The sequence below is a fragment of the Mustelus asterias genome, chromosome 10, assembly GCF_964213995.1.
Source record: "Mustelus asterias chromosome 10, sMusAst1.hap1.1, whole genome shotgun sequence".
NCBI classification, from domain to species: Eukaryota; Metazoa; Chordata; class Chondrichthyes; order Carcharhiniformes; family Triakidae; genus Mustelus; species Mustelus asterias.
In genome coordinates this window covers 73,096,041-73,116,202 of record NC_135810.1, presented here as the reverse complement: position 1 = coordinate 73,116,202, position 20,162 = coordinate 73,096,041, and the positions used below count along the sequence as shown (strand labels likewise).

General features: G+C 44.5%; 1 protein-coding gene across 1 annotated transcript in view; it reads left to right on the top strand.

Annotated features, from left to right (window-relative positions):
• aff3 (AF4/FMR2 family, member 3) overlaps window positions 1–20,162 on the top strand; it is a 147,150-nt gene that overhangs the window by 38,116 nt on the left and 88,872 nt on the right. Inside the window, exon 3 of the mRNA XM_078221940.1 lies at window positions 13,931–13,968. Coding sequence (XP_078078066.1) covers window positions 13,931–13,968 — 38 coding nt within the window. The remainder of the gene's footprint in view (window positions 1–13,930; window positions 13,969–20,162) is intronic.

Sequence of the window (20,162 nt, the reverse complement as noted above, 5' to 3'; positions counted from 1 at the left end):
GTTGGAAAAAATTTGGAAAAGCGCGCCCATGTCAGATTGCTCCCAGGCCGCAGAAAATGGAGAAAGCGGCCCGGGAGCGAAAATCGGGAGCGAGGGTGCACACACATATCACTGTCCCCCTTATCCACCCCCCCACTATCTACACACATCACTGTCCCCCTTATCCACCCCCCCACTATCCACACACATCACTGTCCCCCTTATCCACCCCCCACTACCCACACACATCACTGTCCCCCTTATCCACCCCCCCACTACTCACACACATCACTGTCCCCCTTATCCACCCCCCCACTACCCACACACATCACTGTCCCCCTTATCCACCCCCCCCCCACTACCCACACACATCACTGTCCCCCTTATCCACCCCCCACTACCCACACACATCACTGTCCCCCTTATCCACCCCCCCACTACTCACACACATCACTGTCCCCCTTATCCACCCCCCCACTATCCACACACATCGCTGTCCCCCTTATCCACCACCCCCATTACCCACACACATCACTGTCCCCCTTATCCACCTCCCCTACCCAGTCCGATCGCCACCCCTGCCCCCCTCCCCACTGATCGTCCGCAGAGTGGCAGCGGACCCCCCTGCCCCCCACCAGAGATCCATCTGCCCCCCCCACCACCAGAGATCCATCTGCCCCCCCCACCAGAGATCCATCTGCTCCCCCACCAGAGATCCATCTGCCCCCCCACCACCAGAGATCCATCTGCCCCCCCCACCAGAGATCCATCTGCCCCCCCCTACCAGAGATCCATCTGCCCCCCCCACCAGAGATCCATCTGCCCCCCCACCACCAGAGATCCATCTGCCCCCCCACCAGAGATCCATCTGCCCCCCCACCAGAGATCCATCTGCCCCCCCACCACCAGAGATTCATCTGCCCCCCCCCACCAGAGATCCATCTGCCCCCCCCTACCAGAGATCCATCTGCCCCCCCACCAGAGATCCATCTGCCCTCCCCCCCACCACCAGAGATCCATCTGCCCCCCCCCACCAGAAATCCATCTGCCCCCCCCCCCCCCACCAGTGAGCGATCGGGCCTCCCCCCACCCCCGAGATAAATCTTACCTGCCTCCCCCCCAACCCACCAGACAACGGTCTGGCCTCACTCCCCCCCCACCCCCCCAGAGAATGGTCTGGCCTCACCCCCCCCCCCCCCCACCACCACCATACAACGATCTGGCGTCACTCCCCCCCCCCGCAACAATGAACTGGCCTCACTCCCCCCCCCCCCCCAGAGAATGGTCTGGCCTCACTCCGCCTCCCCTCCAGAGGAACATCTGACCCGCCTCCTCCTCCCTCCCCACCAGACAACGATCAGCCCTCTCCCCCACCACCAGACAACGGTCGGCCCTCTCGCCCCCCCCCCCAGAGATACATCTGACCCGCCTCCTCCTCCTCCCCCCCCCCCCCAACCAGACAACGATCTGACCTCACTCCCCTCTTCTCCCCCCAACCAGAGAATGATCTGGCCTGCCTCCCTCCTCCCCCCCACCACTGATCTGAATCAGAGAGCCGTTGGAATCACTGAACGCGCTCTTCAGAAGCTGGAGCGCCCGTTTCAGACTTTTATTTAGCAGGTCCATTACAGCGCGGTTCCGGATTGGCAAACACGGTGGTAAAGGGGGAAATGAGATGATAAAGTTGGGCAGGCAGTTCATTAATTCAATCTAAATGCGTGCAAATGCATTTAAATCGTCGTTGCGTCCGTTTTGGGCGCGAATCGAATCGCTGCCATTCCCAGGTTTCAGTAAAGTGGCAATCTGCGCGGACGCACGTGCGGATCGCGTTAATGGCCTCTCACCTGACTTTACCACGTTTTCGCGCCCGAAGCAATGGTAAAATAGAGCCCACCGTCACTGCTGCACCTGACAGTCAAAGTTCGCAAAGAAGTGGAGTTAAACTTTCTGTCCGGTAATCCCCTCTGGTCTCACACCATCGAGTGAGGGTTGTAGGCTTCACTGCATTCGCCCTCTCCCAAGTGAGAGGGCCTTTATGCCTCATGAGGCAGGGTAGCTCGCCATCACTGATACTCCCACACTGCCATTGCAGCCTGGCCTCTCCCAAAAGCAGGACCCCAGAACCTTATTGTCGTACCCAGTACTGCCTCTCTGTTGTGGCCCTCCCACCCAGTTTGCAACCAGGAAGGGCACCCACTCAGCTACTGTTTGAACACTGACCCAACGTGGAGGGACCAAGAAGTGATGCCTGCTTGGCAACCAGGACATCCCCTTGGAACAAGGGGTGACCTGATATGAAGGGAAAATAAGGCCTATGAGCTACCCACCCATCCACAATACCCCTCCCCACAATGGCAACAGTGACTCTCACCCCGGCCCTGAGCTGCATTTCTATGTGTCCCCATCATTCTCCCTGGTGCTCCTTTACTGTTGGACTGCCTGAGAAGTAATGAGCACGCCCCTCCAATATCCCTTTCAGAGGCAAGGGTGCCAGATTCACACATGTGTAGAGCTGTTGTAAATAGCACCAACAGAACGTCACACCGGCGGCAGCTAAATATTCGGTGCAGCCTCAATATCTGACATAAGTACTCGTTAATCATATGTTGATGCATTCAAATTAGATGTGCACCCTTCCCCAGCATGTTCTACATCACTCCAGAAAATCGGAATGATGTTCAAAATCGGAAAACGTAACCTTGCCAGCGAGAAGCAAGATTCTCCGGCCTCCCAGCCGCATGTTTCCCGCTAGCTGGAGGTGGCGCGATGTTTCCTAGCAGTGGGGTTCTCCAGTCCCACCTCTGTCAATGGGAATTCCCATTGACATCACCCCAAGCCAGCAGGAAACCCACAGGTGGGGATGCAATGCTGGCAGGATATGAGAATCCCGCCGGCGTGAACAGCTGGAGAATTCCGGCCCACATTTTTCCAAACTCTCCGCATTTTGAGTCCACACCACCATTCCTGCGGACAGAGAGAGTGGGCTCAAGTTCACGTCCATTGTTATTGAAAGTGTAGCTTGGGATTGCAGGTTGCAATGAAGATCAGGGAACACTGTAAAAGAACATCCAGAATTATTATCAGTAGGAAGGAGAGCTACACAACATAAACAAACTGGTGAGAGTGAAAGCATGATTGTTGGGCAGCCAGACAGCAAAAGGTAGCTGGGGCACACAGAGCAACCTTGTAAAATCCTGTTGGTAGTGGCGTCTGAGACCTATAACTGACTACTGTGAGCATCTGCTTTATATTAAAATGAATAATATAATTGATGTTACAATTATTAAAAAATTAGTAAAGAAAAACTCACTTTTAAATATATGCTGCATTAATTTGATATTGGTTGATTTTGGTACAACGGGTCACAATAAAATTGAACTATGAAATTAAATATTTAATTGATTAAACTTTCTGGACCTACATGATTTCAAAGTTAACATTTCTGCAACTTTGTATACATTTTGTTAACAAGTGTTGAACTAAAGAACTGATTCGATTCTGTTTTTGATCTTTATCTGGTAAAATTTACTATTCAATGAATTATGTCCTCACAGAGGTCGATCATGTTCTAACCAATCAGATTTAAGATAAAAAACTGTGTCATTTAAAATACCTCAGGAACAATTTATTGTAACAAATTGAATTGAAAGTTGAACTATTTATACAAGACAGACCAATTTTACTACAAAGTTCTTTTTGTGACTCTTGAACCGTTGGTTGTTGATGTTTGGTGGATGTGAAAATTTATTACCTACAGAGTAAGTCTACATCCAGACTGCCAACTCTTGACTAAATGGATCCATTGTGTTCATCTGTAATTTGTTCCTTTAGTTTAGCAACTCAAGGCACTTCCACATCCTTTGGGATTTATAACTGCTGGCTCCTTAGTATGTGTTGCTACATTCCTCTAATACTTTGTAATGTTTCAAAAGGGCAAATTTAAACAGAATTCTTGCATAAACTGAAGATAAAGGTTTACTAAGACAACAGAACGTCTGGGTTAATTGTGTGAAATAAAGCAGAGCTTTGTGATATTCACATTTACCATACTTTGGTGTAAATTATAATAAACAGTTCTTGTGAAATAAGTGAGTAGCATTGTTCTTGTTGATAGGTTAGAAAAGATGAGGGGATGGAATGATTCCAAACTTCTCCTTAGTTCAAAATTAAAATTCCATTTATGACATCTTAAAGGCTTTTCATGCTGTAATTTTGTAGAACTGAAGCTAGTTGTATTAACAATGTGCTTTTTCATGGGGTTTTCCAAAGTGCATAAGATACATATACTGCAAAGATTCCAGTGTTAACAGTTTGCCATCAGTAATTATGCATTTCTCAAGCTGATAGGTTTATTTTAGTTGAGGTTTTCACTGCCAACAACCTGTTTTTTAAAATTCTTTCATGCAATGTGGACATCATGTTACCCATCCCTAAATTATCCTTCAACTGAGTGGCTTGCTGGGCCATTTCAGAGGGCAGATAAGAGTCAACCTTACTGGAGTCACACATAGCCCAAACCAGGGAAGAACAGCAGATTTCCTTCCCTCAAGAACATTAGTGAACTGCATTTTTTTAATGATAGTTGGCGATAGTCTCATGGTCAGTCTTAGACTAGCTTTCAATTCCAGATTTTATTAATTGAATTTAAAATCCAGCATTAGCTTGGGCCTTTGGATTGCTTGTCCAGTGACATTGCCATTTTGCCACTGTCTCCCCCTCAAATAATAAGTAAAATATTAATGATATGAATTAATAATATCAATTATTAATATTATTGCCACTTTCACATATTGCATGTATACTTAAATGGCAATCTATGTGCCATACTGTCCAATAAAATTCTAGATTCCATCTTGGATCTCTGCTGAATTAACTCAACTGTGGTGCTAACAATAGCCAAAACACCTCTGGATTAGTGAAGGGAATATCAGCAAATATTCCCTGTGGTCTACTCTATATAGGAGAGGCCAAACTCAGACTGGGTGACCACTTTGCAGAACACCTTTGGTCTGTCCACACGCAGGATCCAGACCTTCCTGCCACTTGCCATTTCAACACACCACCCTGCTCTCCTGTCCACATGTCCGTCCTTGACCTTTTGCAATATTCAAGTGAAGCCTAACGCAAACTGGAGGAACAGCACCTCATCTTCCAATTAGGCACTTTACAGCCTTCCAGAATGAATAGAGTTCAACAACTTGAGAGCATCAACTCTTTCCTCCACCTTCACCCCATTTTTATTACTTTAATTCTTATTTTTATTTTTCCACTTCTAAAATCTCGCTTCCCATCTTGTTTTCCAACCCCCCCCCCACATCTCTGGGACCAAATGCCACATTCCTCAGTTTGTCCTTTGACACTCTGCACCTTTGTTCTGCCATTCACACATTCTAATCTCTTAATGGACTCTCTCAGCACCATTCTAAGCCTTTATCATCACCATTTACACTGCTTTTGTCTTTTTGTCTATGCCAGTCCTGTAAATTACAGCCACCCTGACCCCCTGCTTCACCCTCAGTGTAAATCTTGTCTGATTTTCTTTCTCTTCAGCTCTGACGAAGGGTCATCCTGACTCAAAACCCTGGCTCTATTCTCTCTGATGTGGAGATGCCGACGTTGGACTGGGGTGAACACAGTAAGAAGTCTCACAACACCAGGTTAAAGTCCAACAGGTTTATTTGGTAGCAAATACCATAAGCTTTTGGAGCGCTGCTCCTTCGTCAGATGGAGTGGAAATGTGCTCTCAAACAATGCACAGAGATACAACATCAAATTACAGAATACTGATTAGAATGCGAATCCCTAAAGCCAGCCAGGTCTTAAAGGTACAGACAATGTGGGTGGAGGGAGCATTAAACACAGGTTAAAGAGATGTGTATTGTCTCCAGACAGAACAGCTAGTGAGATTCTGCAAGCCCAGGAGGCAAGCTGTGGGGGTTACTGATAATGTGACATAAATCCAACATCCCGGTTTAGGTCGTCCTCATGTGTGCGGAACTTGGCTATCAGTTTCTGCTCAGCAACTCTGCGCTGTCGTGTGTCATGAAGGCCACTTTGGAGAACGCTTACCTGAAGATCCAAGGCTGAATGCCCGTGACTGCTGAAGTGCTCCCCCACAGGAAGAGAACAGTCTTGCCTGGTGATTGTCGAGCGGTGTTCATTCATCCATTGTCGTAGCGTCTGCATGGTTTCCCCAATGTACCATGCCTCGGGACATCCTTTCCTGCAGCGTATCAGGTAGACAATGTTGGCCAAGTTGCAAGAGTAGGTACCGTGTACCTGGTAGATGGTGTTCTCACGTGAGATGATGGCATCCGTGTCGATGATCCGGCAGGGTCTCTTTAACCTGTGTTTAATGCTCCCTCCACCCACATTTAGGGATTTGCATTCTAATCAGTATTCTGTAACTTGATGTTGTGTCTCTGTGCACTGTTTGAGAGCACATTTCCACTCCATCTGACGAAGGAGCAGCGCTCCGAAAGCTAATGGTATTTGCTACCAAATAAACCTGTTGGACTTTAACCTGGTGTTGTGAGACTTCTTACTCTATTCTCTCTCCACAGATGCTGTCAGATCAGCTGAGATTTTCCAACATTTTCTGTATCTGTTTAATATTCCCTCCTAAAAGCCATCTAGAAAACTCTGCTGGGAATAAGTATAAAGATTTTGGCTGAGCACAAGATATGGTTTGCATGCCATTGCTAGGAACATCTATTTCTACCTCGATTGCTTCATCCGATTCTATCCTGCCTCAGCTCATCTGCCACTGAAAGCTTCATCCATGCCTTTGTGAACTGTTTATTCCAGTGCACTCCTGCCAGTCTCCTACCATCTACACTCAGTAAACTTAAGGTAATCTAATATCCTGATTCCCATGCCTTAACTTGCATCAAGTTGCATTCATCCATCACACCTTTACTCCATGGTATAGTTAACATTCTTTGGACTACCAAGGACTGAGATCAGACAATGTTCCTGCTTTAGGTCACTATTCATTGACTCTGCTGGAAATTCAACAAGGTAATGACTATGTTTGGGTCTGTGCTCTGTGTAAAAGTTAGGACAAGGATTGGCTCAGCCTCAGCTTTGATACCATCCATGGTCATGACCAGGAGTTTCCTTGGTCCAGGCATGGGCTCTCCAGGTGCTCCTAAGTGCTTACTTCATGAATGTAATGAGGCAGCAACCATCAGATGGACTGAGTGACTTTTCCTTTCACCCCTCCCATTCTGTCTTGTGATATAGTTTGAAGGATGAAAGCCACTGGATCTTGCCCTACAGCCTAAAGTATTCTACCTGCCATCAGGCCCAGTTAACCCCTATTACAAAGTGGTCACTTTATCCTTTTTTGAAATGCTGTTACAGGTTAGAATTGGCACAGGGGAATGTCACTATGTCATAATGCTCATTTGGAGAGCCAGTGCAGGCACAATGGGCCGAATAGTCTCCTTCTATGCCGTAACAATTATGTGATTCTGTGGCACAGACTCCACAAGAAGCTGGCAACTACTGCTCTTTCAACCCAACTTCTTTTGCATGTGCCCAAAATGCATCCACAGTAGAATGGTCACCCGCCAGTGTTATGTAAATCAGGGAAACCTCACAACCCTGTGGTCAGCGGCAGAGATTCACATTGAGCCAATTCTGTCACTCACACATTGATGAATGGCTCATAGATTCTTGAGAGTTCGCGGTCACAAATTCAGGTCTGCCACAGTCTCAGCATTATCAGTCAGTTTGGTAAGCATTTAAACATTTGCTTTTATAGGACATGATTCATACTGCTCTTTGTCCACTTGCCAAATGCCATAAACCTGGATGTATAATAATGGAACTTTACCTCTCCCCCACCCATCTTGTGTTCTGAACCGGATGTCTCAGATCTTTAACATATATTTATTTAACGTCTGCAATGTCAGACTTAGCAGGTAAGGCAAAGCTTAGTATGAATCGTTAAGCTGCTTTAGTCCACAATGAGGTAAATGTACAAAGCAATAATTATTTTTAGAGTCGTATAGTTCAATTGGTACAATTTATCTCTGCAAATAACAAAACTACTGGACATGCAATGTTGTCCTTCTTAAGTTGATTGTCTTTCTGACTGGAACTTTTCACTTTGCACATTTTTCGTGGTGGGTGGGAGTTGCGGAGTATTTTAATCAAAAGGGATGGACTGGATCGGGTGATTTGAGGGTGATTTTATAATTCAGATACCCAAATCAAACACACCAACTTCCAGCTTAAAATGAGGCGAGAATGTACAGAAGGGACCAAGCTGCTCCAAGGAGGTGGGTTTGTTGAGTCTTGGCCTTTGATTCTCCTCCTAGTGCGCCTTCCCAGCCCAATCTCCCCCCCGGCAACCCAAACCTCCCCCGCCAAGCCTCTGATCACCCTCGACCAAAGCCCCTAACTATCCGTAATTTCTCAGGGATCCCAATCTGATTGACCACGCCCTTTCTTCACTGACATTCTGAAAAATGACACCTCCGCAAAAGGATAGTTGCTTAGGTGAGATATCAGTGCATCATTGATGCCCAAAGAACTGTACCTGGAGCATGAAGCATAATGTGGAGATGCCGGCGTTGGACTGGGGTAAACACAGTAAGAAGTTTAACAACACCAAGTTAAAGTCCAACAGCTTTATTTGGTAGCAAAAGCCACACGTTGTTTGTATCTTAAAGACTTGATTAGCTGTAAGTATTCGCATTCCAACCATTATTCATGTAAATTGAGTCTGTGTCTTTATATGCCCTGTTTGTGAACAGAATTCCCACTCACCTGAAGAAGGGGCTTGGAGCTCCGAAAGCTTGTGTGGCTTTTGCTACCAAATAAACCTGTTGGACTTTAACCGCATGAAGCATAGCCAGGAGATGAGAGGATAGATGGGGAAAATCAAACAGAAATTCATCGAATATCGATATTTGTGGCAAACATCTCAGCATCACTTTTTGTGGTTAAAATCCTTGAGAAAATGCATTCAGAATTTTGACACACCTTTGCAAGATATGTAAAATTATTTTGTCTCAAACATCTGCCTGAAAATGTAGTAATTATTCAATGTGAGATGTATAGGGCCTGCTTTGGATACAAAATTGGCTTGATGACAGAAGACAGGGTGGTTGTAGAGGGTTGTTTTTCAAACTGGAGACCTGTGACCAGTGGTGTGTCTCAGGGATTGGTGCTGGGTCCACTGTTATTTGTCATTTATATTAATAATTTGGATGAGAATTTAGGAAGCATAGTCAGTAAGTTTGCAGATGACACCAAGATTGGTGGCATAGTGGACAGTGAAGAAGGTTATCTAGGATTGCAATGGGATCTTCATCAATTGGGCCAGTGGGCTGATGAATGGCAGATGGAGTTTAATGTAGATAAATATGAGGTGACGCATTTTGGTAGATCGAACCAGGGCAGGACTTACTCAGTTAATGGTAGGGCGTTGGGGAGAGTTATAGAACAAAGAGATCTAGGGGTACAGGTTCACTCCTTGAAAGTGGAGTCACAGGTGGACAGAATGGTGAAGAAGGCATTTGGCATGCTTGGTTTCATTGGTCAGAATATTGAATACAGGAGTTGGAACGTCTTGTTGAAGTTGTACAAGACATTGGTAAGGCTATACTTGGAGTACCGCGTACAGTTCTGGCCACCCTATTATTGAAAGGATATTACTAAACTAGATAGAGTGCAGAAAAGATTTACTAGGATGCTACCAGAACTTGATGGTTTGAGTTATAAGGAGAAGCTGGATAGACTGGGACTTTTTGCCCTGGCATGCAGGAGGCTTAAGGGTGATCGTATACAATATATTATAAAATTATAAAAGAATGAGGGGCATAGATAAGGTAGATAGTCAACATCTTTTCCCAAAGGGAGTCTAAAACTAGAGGGCATAGGTTTAAAGTGAGAGGGGAGAGATACAAAAGGGTCCTGAGGGGCAACTTACCCCTGATATCTCCTCTGTACCTACTCCCCAGCACCTTAAACCTGTGCCCTCTCGTAGCAGCCATTTCAGCCGTGGGAAAAAGCCTCCGAGAATCCACCCGATCTATACCTCTCAACATCTTGTACACCTCTATCGGGTCACCTCTCATCCTTCATCTCTCCAAGGAGAAAAGACCGAGCTCCCTCAACCTATCCTCATAAGGCATGCCAACCAATCTAGGGAACATCCTTGTAAATCTTCTCTGCACCCTTTCAATCATTTCCACATCCCTCCTGTAATGAGGCGACCAGAACTGAGCACAGTACTCCAAGTGGGGTCTGACGAGGGTCTTATAAAGCTGCATCATTATCTCCCAACTCCTAAACTCAATCCCTCGATTGATGAAGGCCAGCACACCATACGCCTTCTTAACCACCTCCTCCACCTGCGAGGCCGATTTAAGAATCCTATGGACCCGGACCCAAGGTCCTTCTGATCCTCTACACTGCTAAGAATCTTACCCTTGATATTATACTCCTTCATCCCATTTGACCTGCCAAAATGGACCACTACACATTTATCCGGGTTGAAGTTCATCTGCCACTTCTCCGTCCAGTCTTGCATCCTATCTATGTCATGCTGCAGCTTCTGACATCCCTCCAACTTATCCACAACACCACCAACCTTCGTGTCGTCGGCAAACTTACCAATCCATCCCTCCACTTCCTCATCCAGGTCATTTATGAAAATGACAAACAACAAGGGTCCCAGAGATCCCTGGGGCACTCCACTGGTGACCGACCTCCATTCAGAAAAAGACCCGTCTACAACCACTCTCTGCCTTCTGCAGGCAAGCCAGTTCTGAATCCACAAGGCAACAGCCCCTTGGATCCCATGCCCTCTCACTTTCTCGAGAAGTCTTGCATGGGGGACCTTATCGAATGCCTTGCTGAAGTCCATGTAAACCACATCTACCACTTTTCCTTCGTCAATGTGTTTAGTCACATTTTCAAAGAACTCCACCAGGCTCGCCTTTGACAAAGCCGTGCTGACTACTTTTGAGCATACTAAACTTCTCTAATTGCTAGAGTGTTGGTTTTAATCTAAACTAATGCTATTCTTGGTGTTCCCCTGGGATTTTGCAGAGTGGGGTTTGATTGTACCTGGCAATCATCCCAATCATGTGACAAGGTGAAGGTAGGCTTCACAGATGCTGCTTTTGAGGGGAGAGAGAGCATGCAAGAGAGAGGGAAGTATTCTCTCTCTGAAGTTGGAGACTGCAATTAGCCAAGAGATGTCTCTTTCTTGGAGATTCCGTTGTACAAGAATGGATCTTTCCCCGAGTTGCTCTTTTGGAAGCTGCAGAGGTATCCCTTTCTGTCTCTGAAGTCTGGAGACCCTGGGAGCTGTCAGAGATTAGGTTTACTTCTGAAGTTTTGCTGTTTCAGGATACATCTTTCTCTGAAAACTGCTGTCTGGATCTCTGTCCAGAAGTCTTAAAAGGCTGAAAATCTAGCACCAAGTGAGCAGACTTGTTTGTGCTAGCTAATTCTGAAGAAGGGAAAACTGCTGAATCAGAACAATGGAGATGGATAGCTGTCAAGAATTATACTTTGTCATGTTTAAGTGTTTTGTGCTGCCAGAGGAAGTGGTTGAGGTGGGGACATTGATAACATTTAAACAGATACATGGATAGAAAAGGTTTAGGGATATGGGCCAAATGGGGTTGGCTTAGATGGGCATATTGGTCAGTATGGATGAGTTTGGGCCTGAGGGCCTGTCTCCGTGCTGTAGGTTCTATAGAACATAGAACAGTACAGCACAGAACAGGCCCTTCGGCCCACGATGTTGTGCCGAGCTTTGTCTGAAACCCAGATCAAGCTATTTCCTCCCTATCATCCCGAAGTACTCCATGTGCCTATCCAATAGCTTCTTAAATGTTCCTAAAGTTTCTGACTCCACTATCCCTGCAGGCAGTCCATTCCACACCCCAACCACTCTCTGAGTAAAAAACCTACCTCGGACATCCTTCCTATATCTCCCACTATGAACTCCATAGTTATGCCCCCTAGTTACCGCTCCATTCACCCGAGGAAATAGTCTTTGAACGTTCACTCTATCTATCCCCCTCATCATCTTATAAACCTCTATCAAGTCTCCTCTCAACCTCCTCCGCTCCAAAGAGAAAAGCCCAAGCTCCCTCAACCTTTCCTCATAAGACCTACCCTCCAAACCAGGCAGCATCCTGGTACCAGGCAGCATCCTATGATTGGTAAAAGTTATGCAAATTTTTCTTGTTACACTCTGTGTTCTTAAATAAAGTTTGTTTTGATAAAAGGTTTTGTTAATTCACTCGTGAGACATGGGCATCGCTGCCTAGCCAGCATTTATTGCCCATCCTTAATCACCCTTGAGAAAGTGATGAGCTGCCTTCTTGAATCTCTGCAGTCCATGTTCTGTTGGTTGACCTATAATGCCATTAGGGAGAGAATTCCAGGATTTTGACCCAACGACTGCGAAGGTATGGCGATATATTTCCAAGTGAGGATGGTGAGTGGCTTGGAGGGGAACTTGCAGGTGATGTTCCCATTTATCTGCTGTCCTTGTCTTTCTAGATGGAAGTGGTCGTGGGTTTGGAAGGTGCTGCCTAAGGATCTTTGGTGAATTGTTGCAGTGCATCTTGTAGATAGTACACACTGTTTTTAGCTTCTGCCCCTAAGCCCCATCTATTGTCTAGTCATAATAAAAATAAATTGAAATTGCAGAAAGTAAGTTAGCAAGAAAAATGTTAAAATAAATTGCACTCTTCAGGAAAGGAATTGCAGTTGTGTAGTGATCAATTCCAGATCTTGTTTTTATTTTCCATGAAACCATATATTGTATAGTTTGTGTTGTATTTTCAGGCTCACTGGTGCAATAGAAATGGCATAAATTAATCAGCCACATGCATGCACACCTTCAAAAACCTGCATTTTTAAAAAACTATAAAAACAAGGCACAGAGTAAGTACAGTTGCACTTGTGAAGTGGCATTCTAAAAAATTGCGTCCATTATCTCTTACTTTTGCCTCAAAAATGCATGACATGGCCATAAAACCCTGAAAGATGTATGGCTTAGACTAATTTGAACCTTTCATTTAGCGCATTGAAACCTGAAAGCCTGCTGATTGTGTTGCTAAGTAATTTTGCTGAAATAGGGACAGCTTCGTAGATGCAATCTCCTGGGAATAGGAAGTTGACAAATGATTACAGTTGGCAGGCAATAGAACTTGTTTCATCTAATAGACTGGGGTAGAGCTGGAATCTTTCATGAATGATAAATGAACTGTACGCAGATCAATGAACTTGGCAGTAAATGTATCCATAACCCATTTCAGCAGAGACAAGCTGGGTTCCTTTTGTTGTGTCACTCCGGAGGTAGTGAAATTGAACAATTTAAATGATTTACTATGTGTTGTTTCTCAGGTATCAATGTATGAGGGAATGAAATTGCTTCACCTTTGTCATGTATCAGAAGGGGAGGGAGGAGTCCAGGGGTGAAGATCTTAGTTTAATTGCTTCATTGTTATTTTAATGTATCTGGACTGCTGTTTACAGGATCAATAAGATGGGTACATATTGAAGTCTAATCCTTAAAGCATTATCTAGAGAGATGACATGAAATGAAGAAACTTTAAACTAGTCAATGTTGTTTTCAATAGGTTAAGCTTCAGAAATTATGGAAACTCATAAGTTTATTACTTACCTTTTTATTTCCAAGTATGATTATTTTCAGAATAAGTTTGCACATTGTTTATTTTGAAGTTCACATTTGTATGATACAAGGTTACAAATAATATAGGAAATGATTCACTCATCCTCTTGTATACATTGTTATACCAGAGGATGTCTTACAATCAACCTTTTCTTGCTAATGATTTTTGGGATGTTTAATCAAATGCAGAGTTATCAGGTTCAGTTTACCGTTCAACATAATATGACATGCAATGTATTTCTAAAACAAAAATAAATTCTCTTTTTCTGTCAGCAGGTATCACAGAAGTCTCTTCATCGGACTATTTCTGAGAGGTATTTTTTTTAATTTCTTCAACTAATATGGATGTCATTAATATGTTAACCGTGTGTAACCCTGAAGATTGCAGAAGTACTAATCCACAAGGGAAATAAAAAGTTACTCTTTTTTGTTCAGGGAATACTGGTGCCTGAGCTTTTTTAAATTAAGTGTTCAATATGGCCCTTGTGGTACAGAGCTTCTGCAACACAGAACAGTGGAACATGTGTTGTAACAATTATGCTCCATGATCTCAACAGGATAGGCACAAAGGACTGAAAAGGGAACATCAGAGACAGCAGGGACAATTTAGCAATTTTTAAAGTTCTTTCATGGGGTATGAGCAATATTGGCTAGGCCAGATTTTGTTGCCCATCCCTAATTACCCTTGAGAAGGTGATGGTGAGCTTCCTTCTTGAACCACAGCAGTCCATGTGGTGTAGGTACACCCACAGTGCTGTTAGGCACTTCCAAGTTTTTGGCTCAGAAACTGTGGGAGAATGGTGATTTATTTCCAAATCAGGATGGTGTGTAACTTGGAGTGTAGTAGGTAGCCCCTTTATTAGGTGTGCATTGGAAGGATCATGTGACTGGATTGCCCAATGGGGAACAAACGCAGGGATCTCAGGGCAGAACGCAGGCTTTTGCAGCCAGATTGACCCTAGAGCTAAGAACGAGCATATCAGTTGTAACATCAGTTATAAATGGTAATAAGCCCATTGTTGTTTGTTAGCTATCTGCTGGTAGCCTATTTATTGCATTTACTACATTGACAATGAGGAAAATGATAGCAACTCAGATTGCAATGAGAAACTTGAAAGAAAGTTCATTTGCAAGTGTTGCAGAACAATTCCAATCGAGGCCAGCCTGCAAAAGAAGGTAAAGTAGACTTGCCTCTCTTCAGAAAATGAGAAGCTTTAAAGACTGCGAGAAATGCCTTGGTAGAGTATGGAGTATATGGAGTATTTGGAAGAGTTTTTCTGTGCTAATGGAATAGAGAGGGAGCATAAGAAGAAAGTTATATTGCTGATGCATTTAGGACCCAGATGTGTAACTTGATCCGAAGTTTAACATCCCCGTGTCTTCCCGACATGAAGACATTTGCAGAGCTTGATGAGCTAGCAAAGGGGATTTACAACCGTAAGCCCTCAGTAATATTACAAAGATACAAATTTAACTCCAGGGGGGTCCCCCAGGGGAGACCATTGCAGCCTTTGTAGCAAGGCTAAGACAAATCGTAGAGCATTGCAATTTTGGGTCAGCATTGAATGACATGTTAAGGGACTGATTGGTATGTGGTGTAAACAAAGCAGCTACAGAGAGAAAGTTGTTAGCTCAATCAGAGATAACTTAAAATGTCGCTGGAAATGGCGTCAGCAATGGAGAACACTGAGGAAGGCAACCAGGGCCTACAAAGTGCACAGAGCAACATCAGCCACCAGTTAAGGTGGGAAACTGTGAGCAGCAGTGGTGCCAGGAGTGAAGGCACTGGCTTTAGTAGAGAGCTAAATGCAGAAGCTGGAAGAGTCACAAAGCATAGAAGATTTAAACAACAGACTAGAAATAATCAGGAGGGCTATCAGTGTGACGGAATGGCTCCAGCTGATTTACTGATGGGTCAATGCTTGAGAACCATCTGAGCCTGGTAATTCCAAATTTTGTGGGGAGAGTAGAGACAAAGCTGAACTGCTAGAAAGGGATCCATGATTCATCAAAAGTGGTAAGAACATTTGAGATGGATTATCCAGTTTTTGTAAAGAATTTTGGAAGTGGACCAAGTTGGATCCTAGGAGATTTTGTGGCCAGGACTGTACTATGAAATGAAAGTGCAGGACAACTTTTTGAAGAAACACATAGATCATTTGTGGAGACAGGAGCCATTGCAAGAGCCAGTGTTACTGTCTGATCCAATTGTGCCACCAAGTAATGTTATTCTTTGTCCAAAGAATGAAGTGGCTAATCAGCCACTGGCAAATCAAAATGCTGCTCCCAGTGAAACCGAGGAAATAGTGGAAAGTGATGTGCTCGTACCAGGAGAGTGCCCCAGTGAAGCAAGTCCAGCGATAATACCTCTACAGTTAAACTTCAATCAGTTGAGCTACGCCACTCCCAGAGAAAGTCCCCTGACAGACTGAGTTTCTGATAAACTGTGTTAAAATGTTCATTGTTTTGATGTTTTGATAATTGTATAAGTTAGCAATGTACTGTGTTATAAGGACTTAAAGGGGGAGAGATGTAATAGCTAGACCCATTAAGTGACATACATTGGAAGGGTCATATGACCCAATCGCTCACAGGGGAATGAGCACGGGGATCTCGGGATAGAGTGCGAGCTTTTGCAACCAGATTGATCCTAAAGCTGCGAATAAACACATCAATTAAAGTACTCTGAATATAATTTCAAATAGTAACAAATCCATTGTTGTTAGCTAACTGATGTTCGCCAATTATTGCATTTGCTACAGAGGGGAATTTGCAGATGGCAGTGTTCCATGCATCTGCTGCCCTTGTCCTATTAAATAGTATTGGGCACAGTTTTGAAAAATGCTGTTGAAGGAGGCTTAGCATGTTGCTGCAGTTTGTATCTGGTATACATCACTGCCGCTGTTAGCTGGTAATAGAGGGAGTGAATGGTTGAGGTGATGGATAGATGTCAATCAAGAGATTGCTTTGTCGTGGATAGTGTTGAGCTTCTTAAATGTTATTGGAGATGTACTCATATAGCCAAGTGGAAAATATTCCATCACAATCCTGACTTGTGCCTTGTAGATGGTGTATGGATACTGGGGAGTCTGGAGGTGAATTACTCACTGCAGTATTCCCAGACTCTGACCTGCTCTTGTAGCCACAGTATTTATATGGCTGGTCCAGTTCAGTTGCTGGTCAATAGTAACCCCAAAATGTTGTTGGTGGGGTAGCAATGGTAATATCATTGAATGTCAAGGGGAAGTAGTTAGATTCTCTCTTGTTATGGATGGTCATTGCTTGGTCAGGGGCTTTGGGGGCACAGTGTAACGTAACTCGACAAGTAATCCAGTGACCCAAGCTATTGCACTGGGAAAATGGTTCAAATTCCATCATGACAGCCAGTGAAATTTAAATTTAGTCAATAGTGTGGACTCCACCACACTATGCGACAGCGAGTTCCACAAATTCACCACTCTCTGCGAGAAGTAGTTCCTCCTCATCTCAGTTTTAAATCTACCGTTGGTAGATTCAAGCCTCTTGTTCTAGATTTCCACACAAGGGGAAACATTTGGTCCATATTTATTTTGTCAATCCCTTTTAGTATTTTATATACCTCAATCAGATCCCCTCCCATCCTTCTGAACTCCAGTGAGTACAAGCCCAAACTGTTTAATCTTTCCTCATACATCAACCCCTTCATCCCCGGAATCAATCTGGTGAACCTCCTCTGAACTGCCTCTAATGCCACCACATCCTTCCTCAAATAAGGAGACCAAAATTGAACACAAACTCCAGATGTGGTCTCACCAAAACTCTATACAATTGCAACAACATTTCTCTGCTTTTATACTCCAGTCCCTGAGCAATAAATGCTAACATTCCATTTGCCTTTTTATTACATGCTGTACCTGCATACCGACCAGATCTACCGCAAAGTGATTAATTCTTAACTGCTCTCTGGAATGTCATAGCATGACAGTCTGGTCAAGGGAAATTACAGATGAGCAACAAATGCTGGCCTTCCCAACAATGTCCATAACCCATGAAAGAATTTTAAAAGCTTGCATAGTGTGAATGTTACTTGTCATTTATCAGCCCAAGTCTGAATGCTGTCCAAGTCTTGCAGCATGCGGATACAGATCGCTTCAGTATCTGAGGAATCATGAATGGTACTTAATACTTAATCTACAGCAGACATTCCCACTTCTGATCTGAAGAGAGAAGATTGAAAAGTTATGATCCTGATGAGGAGCTTTCATACGAGTCACACAAATCAGGAAATCAGGATGCCCCACATAATTTCCCATGCAATTCCCCTGTGTTTGCACATCGAGAATCTGGTGAACTGGTGCGACAACAATAATCTCTCCCTCAATGTTAGTAAAACGAAGGAGATAGTCATCGACTTCAGGCAGCGTAGTGGAGGACATGCCCCTATCTACATCAACAGGAATGAAGTGGAAATGGTCGACAGCTTCAAGTTGCTCCAGATCACCAACAAACTGTCCTGGTCCCTCCACGCCGACGTTATAGTTAAGAAAGCTCATCAACGTCTACTTTTTCAGGAGGCTACGACTCTCACCAGCTCTAACAAATGCTCCATAGAAAGCATTCTTTCTGGTTGTATCACAGCTTGGTATGGCTCCTGCTCTGTCCAGGACCGCAAAAAACTACAAAGGGTCATGAACAAAGCCCAGTTCATCATGCAAACAAGCCTCCCATCCATTAACTCTGCCTACATTTCCTGCTGCTTTGGAAAAGCAGCTAGCATAATCAAGGACCCCACGCACTCCGGACATACTCTCTTCCACCTTCTTCCGTTGGGAAAAAGATACAAAAGTCTGAGGTCACGTACCAACCAACTCAAGAACAGTTTCTTCCCTGCTGCTATCAGACTTTTGAATGGACCTACCTTATATTAAGTTGAAAGCAAAATATTGCGAATGCTGGAATCTGAAACAAAAACAGAAAATGCTGGAAAATCTCAGCAGGTTTGGTAGCGTCTGTGGAGAGAGGATAGGGCCAACGTTTCGAGTCAGGATGACCCTTCGTCAGCAAAGGGTCATCCAGACTCAAAATGTTCTCTATTCTCTCTCCACAGAAGCTGTCAGACCTGCTGAGATTTTCCATCATTTTTTGTTTTTGTTGCTTATATTAAGTTGATCTTTCTCTACACTCTAGGTACGACTGTAACATTACATTCTGCACCCTCACCTTTCCTTCTCTATGTATGGTATGCTTTGTCTGTATAGTGTGCAAGGAAAAATACTTTTCACTGTATCCTAACACATGTGACAATAATAAATCAAATCAAATCAAACATTTGGACCCTGGCTAAAGAAAGTGAATTTCTGGAGCCTGCTCACAAATTCCAGTTTGAAAAATGTAAGTTAAAGGCTAAAAGGTTCAACAGCCACTTTAGTCAAGGTTTCCAAATATTCTACTTATCTATCGGAGAACATTGTTAGAGTGTGGGAGAGACTCATAGAAACATAGAAACATAGAAAACTACAGCACAAAACAGGCCCTTCGGCCCCACAAGTTGTGCCGAACATATCCCTACCTTTTAGGCCTACCTATAACCCTCCATCCTATTAAGTCCCATGTATTCATCCAGGAGTCTCTTAAAAGACCCGATTGAGTTTGCTTCCACCACCACTGACGGCAGCCGATTCCACTCGCCCACCACCCTGTGTGTGAAAAACTTCCCCCTAACATTTCCCCTGTACCTACCCCCCAGCACCTTAAACCTGTGTCCTCTTGTAGCAGCCATTTCCACCCTGGGAAAAAGCCTCTGAGAGTCCACCCGATCTATGCCTCTCAACATCTTATATACCTCTATTAGGTCTCCTCTCATCCTACGTCTCTCCAAGGAGAAAAGACCAAGCTCCCTCAGCCTATCCTCATAAGGCATGCCACTCAATCCAGGCAACATCCTTGTAAATCTCCTCTGCACCCTTTCAATCTTTTCCACATCCTTCTTGTAATGAGGCGACCAGAACTGAGCACAGTACTCCAAGTGGGGTCTGACGAGGGTCTTATATAGCTGCATCATTATCCCCGGACTCCTAAACTCAATCCCTCGATTGATAAAGGCCAGCACACCATACGCCTTCTTAACCACCTCCTCCACCTGCGGGGCCGATTTTAGAGACCTATGGACCCGGACCCCAAGGTCCTTCTGATCCTCTACCGTACTAAGAGTCTTTCCCTTTATATTGTACTCCTTCATCCCATTTGACCTGCCAAAATGGACCACTACGCATTTATCTGGGTTGAAGTCCATCTGCCACTTCTCCGCCCAGTCTTGCATCCTATCTATGTCCCTCTGTAACTTCTGACATCCCTCCAGACTATCCACAACCCCACCAACCTTCGTGTCGTCGGCAAACTTACCAACCCATCCCTCCACTTCCTCATCCAGGTCATTTATGAAAATGACAAACAGCAAGGGTCCCAGAACAGATCCCTGGGGCACACCACTGGTGACCGACCTCCATTTATAAAAAGACCCATCTATACA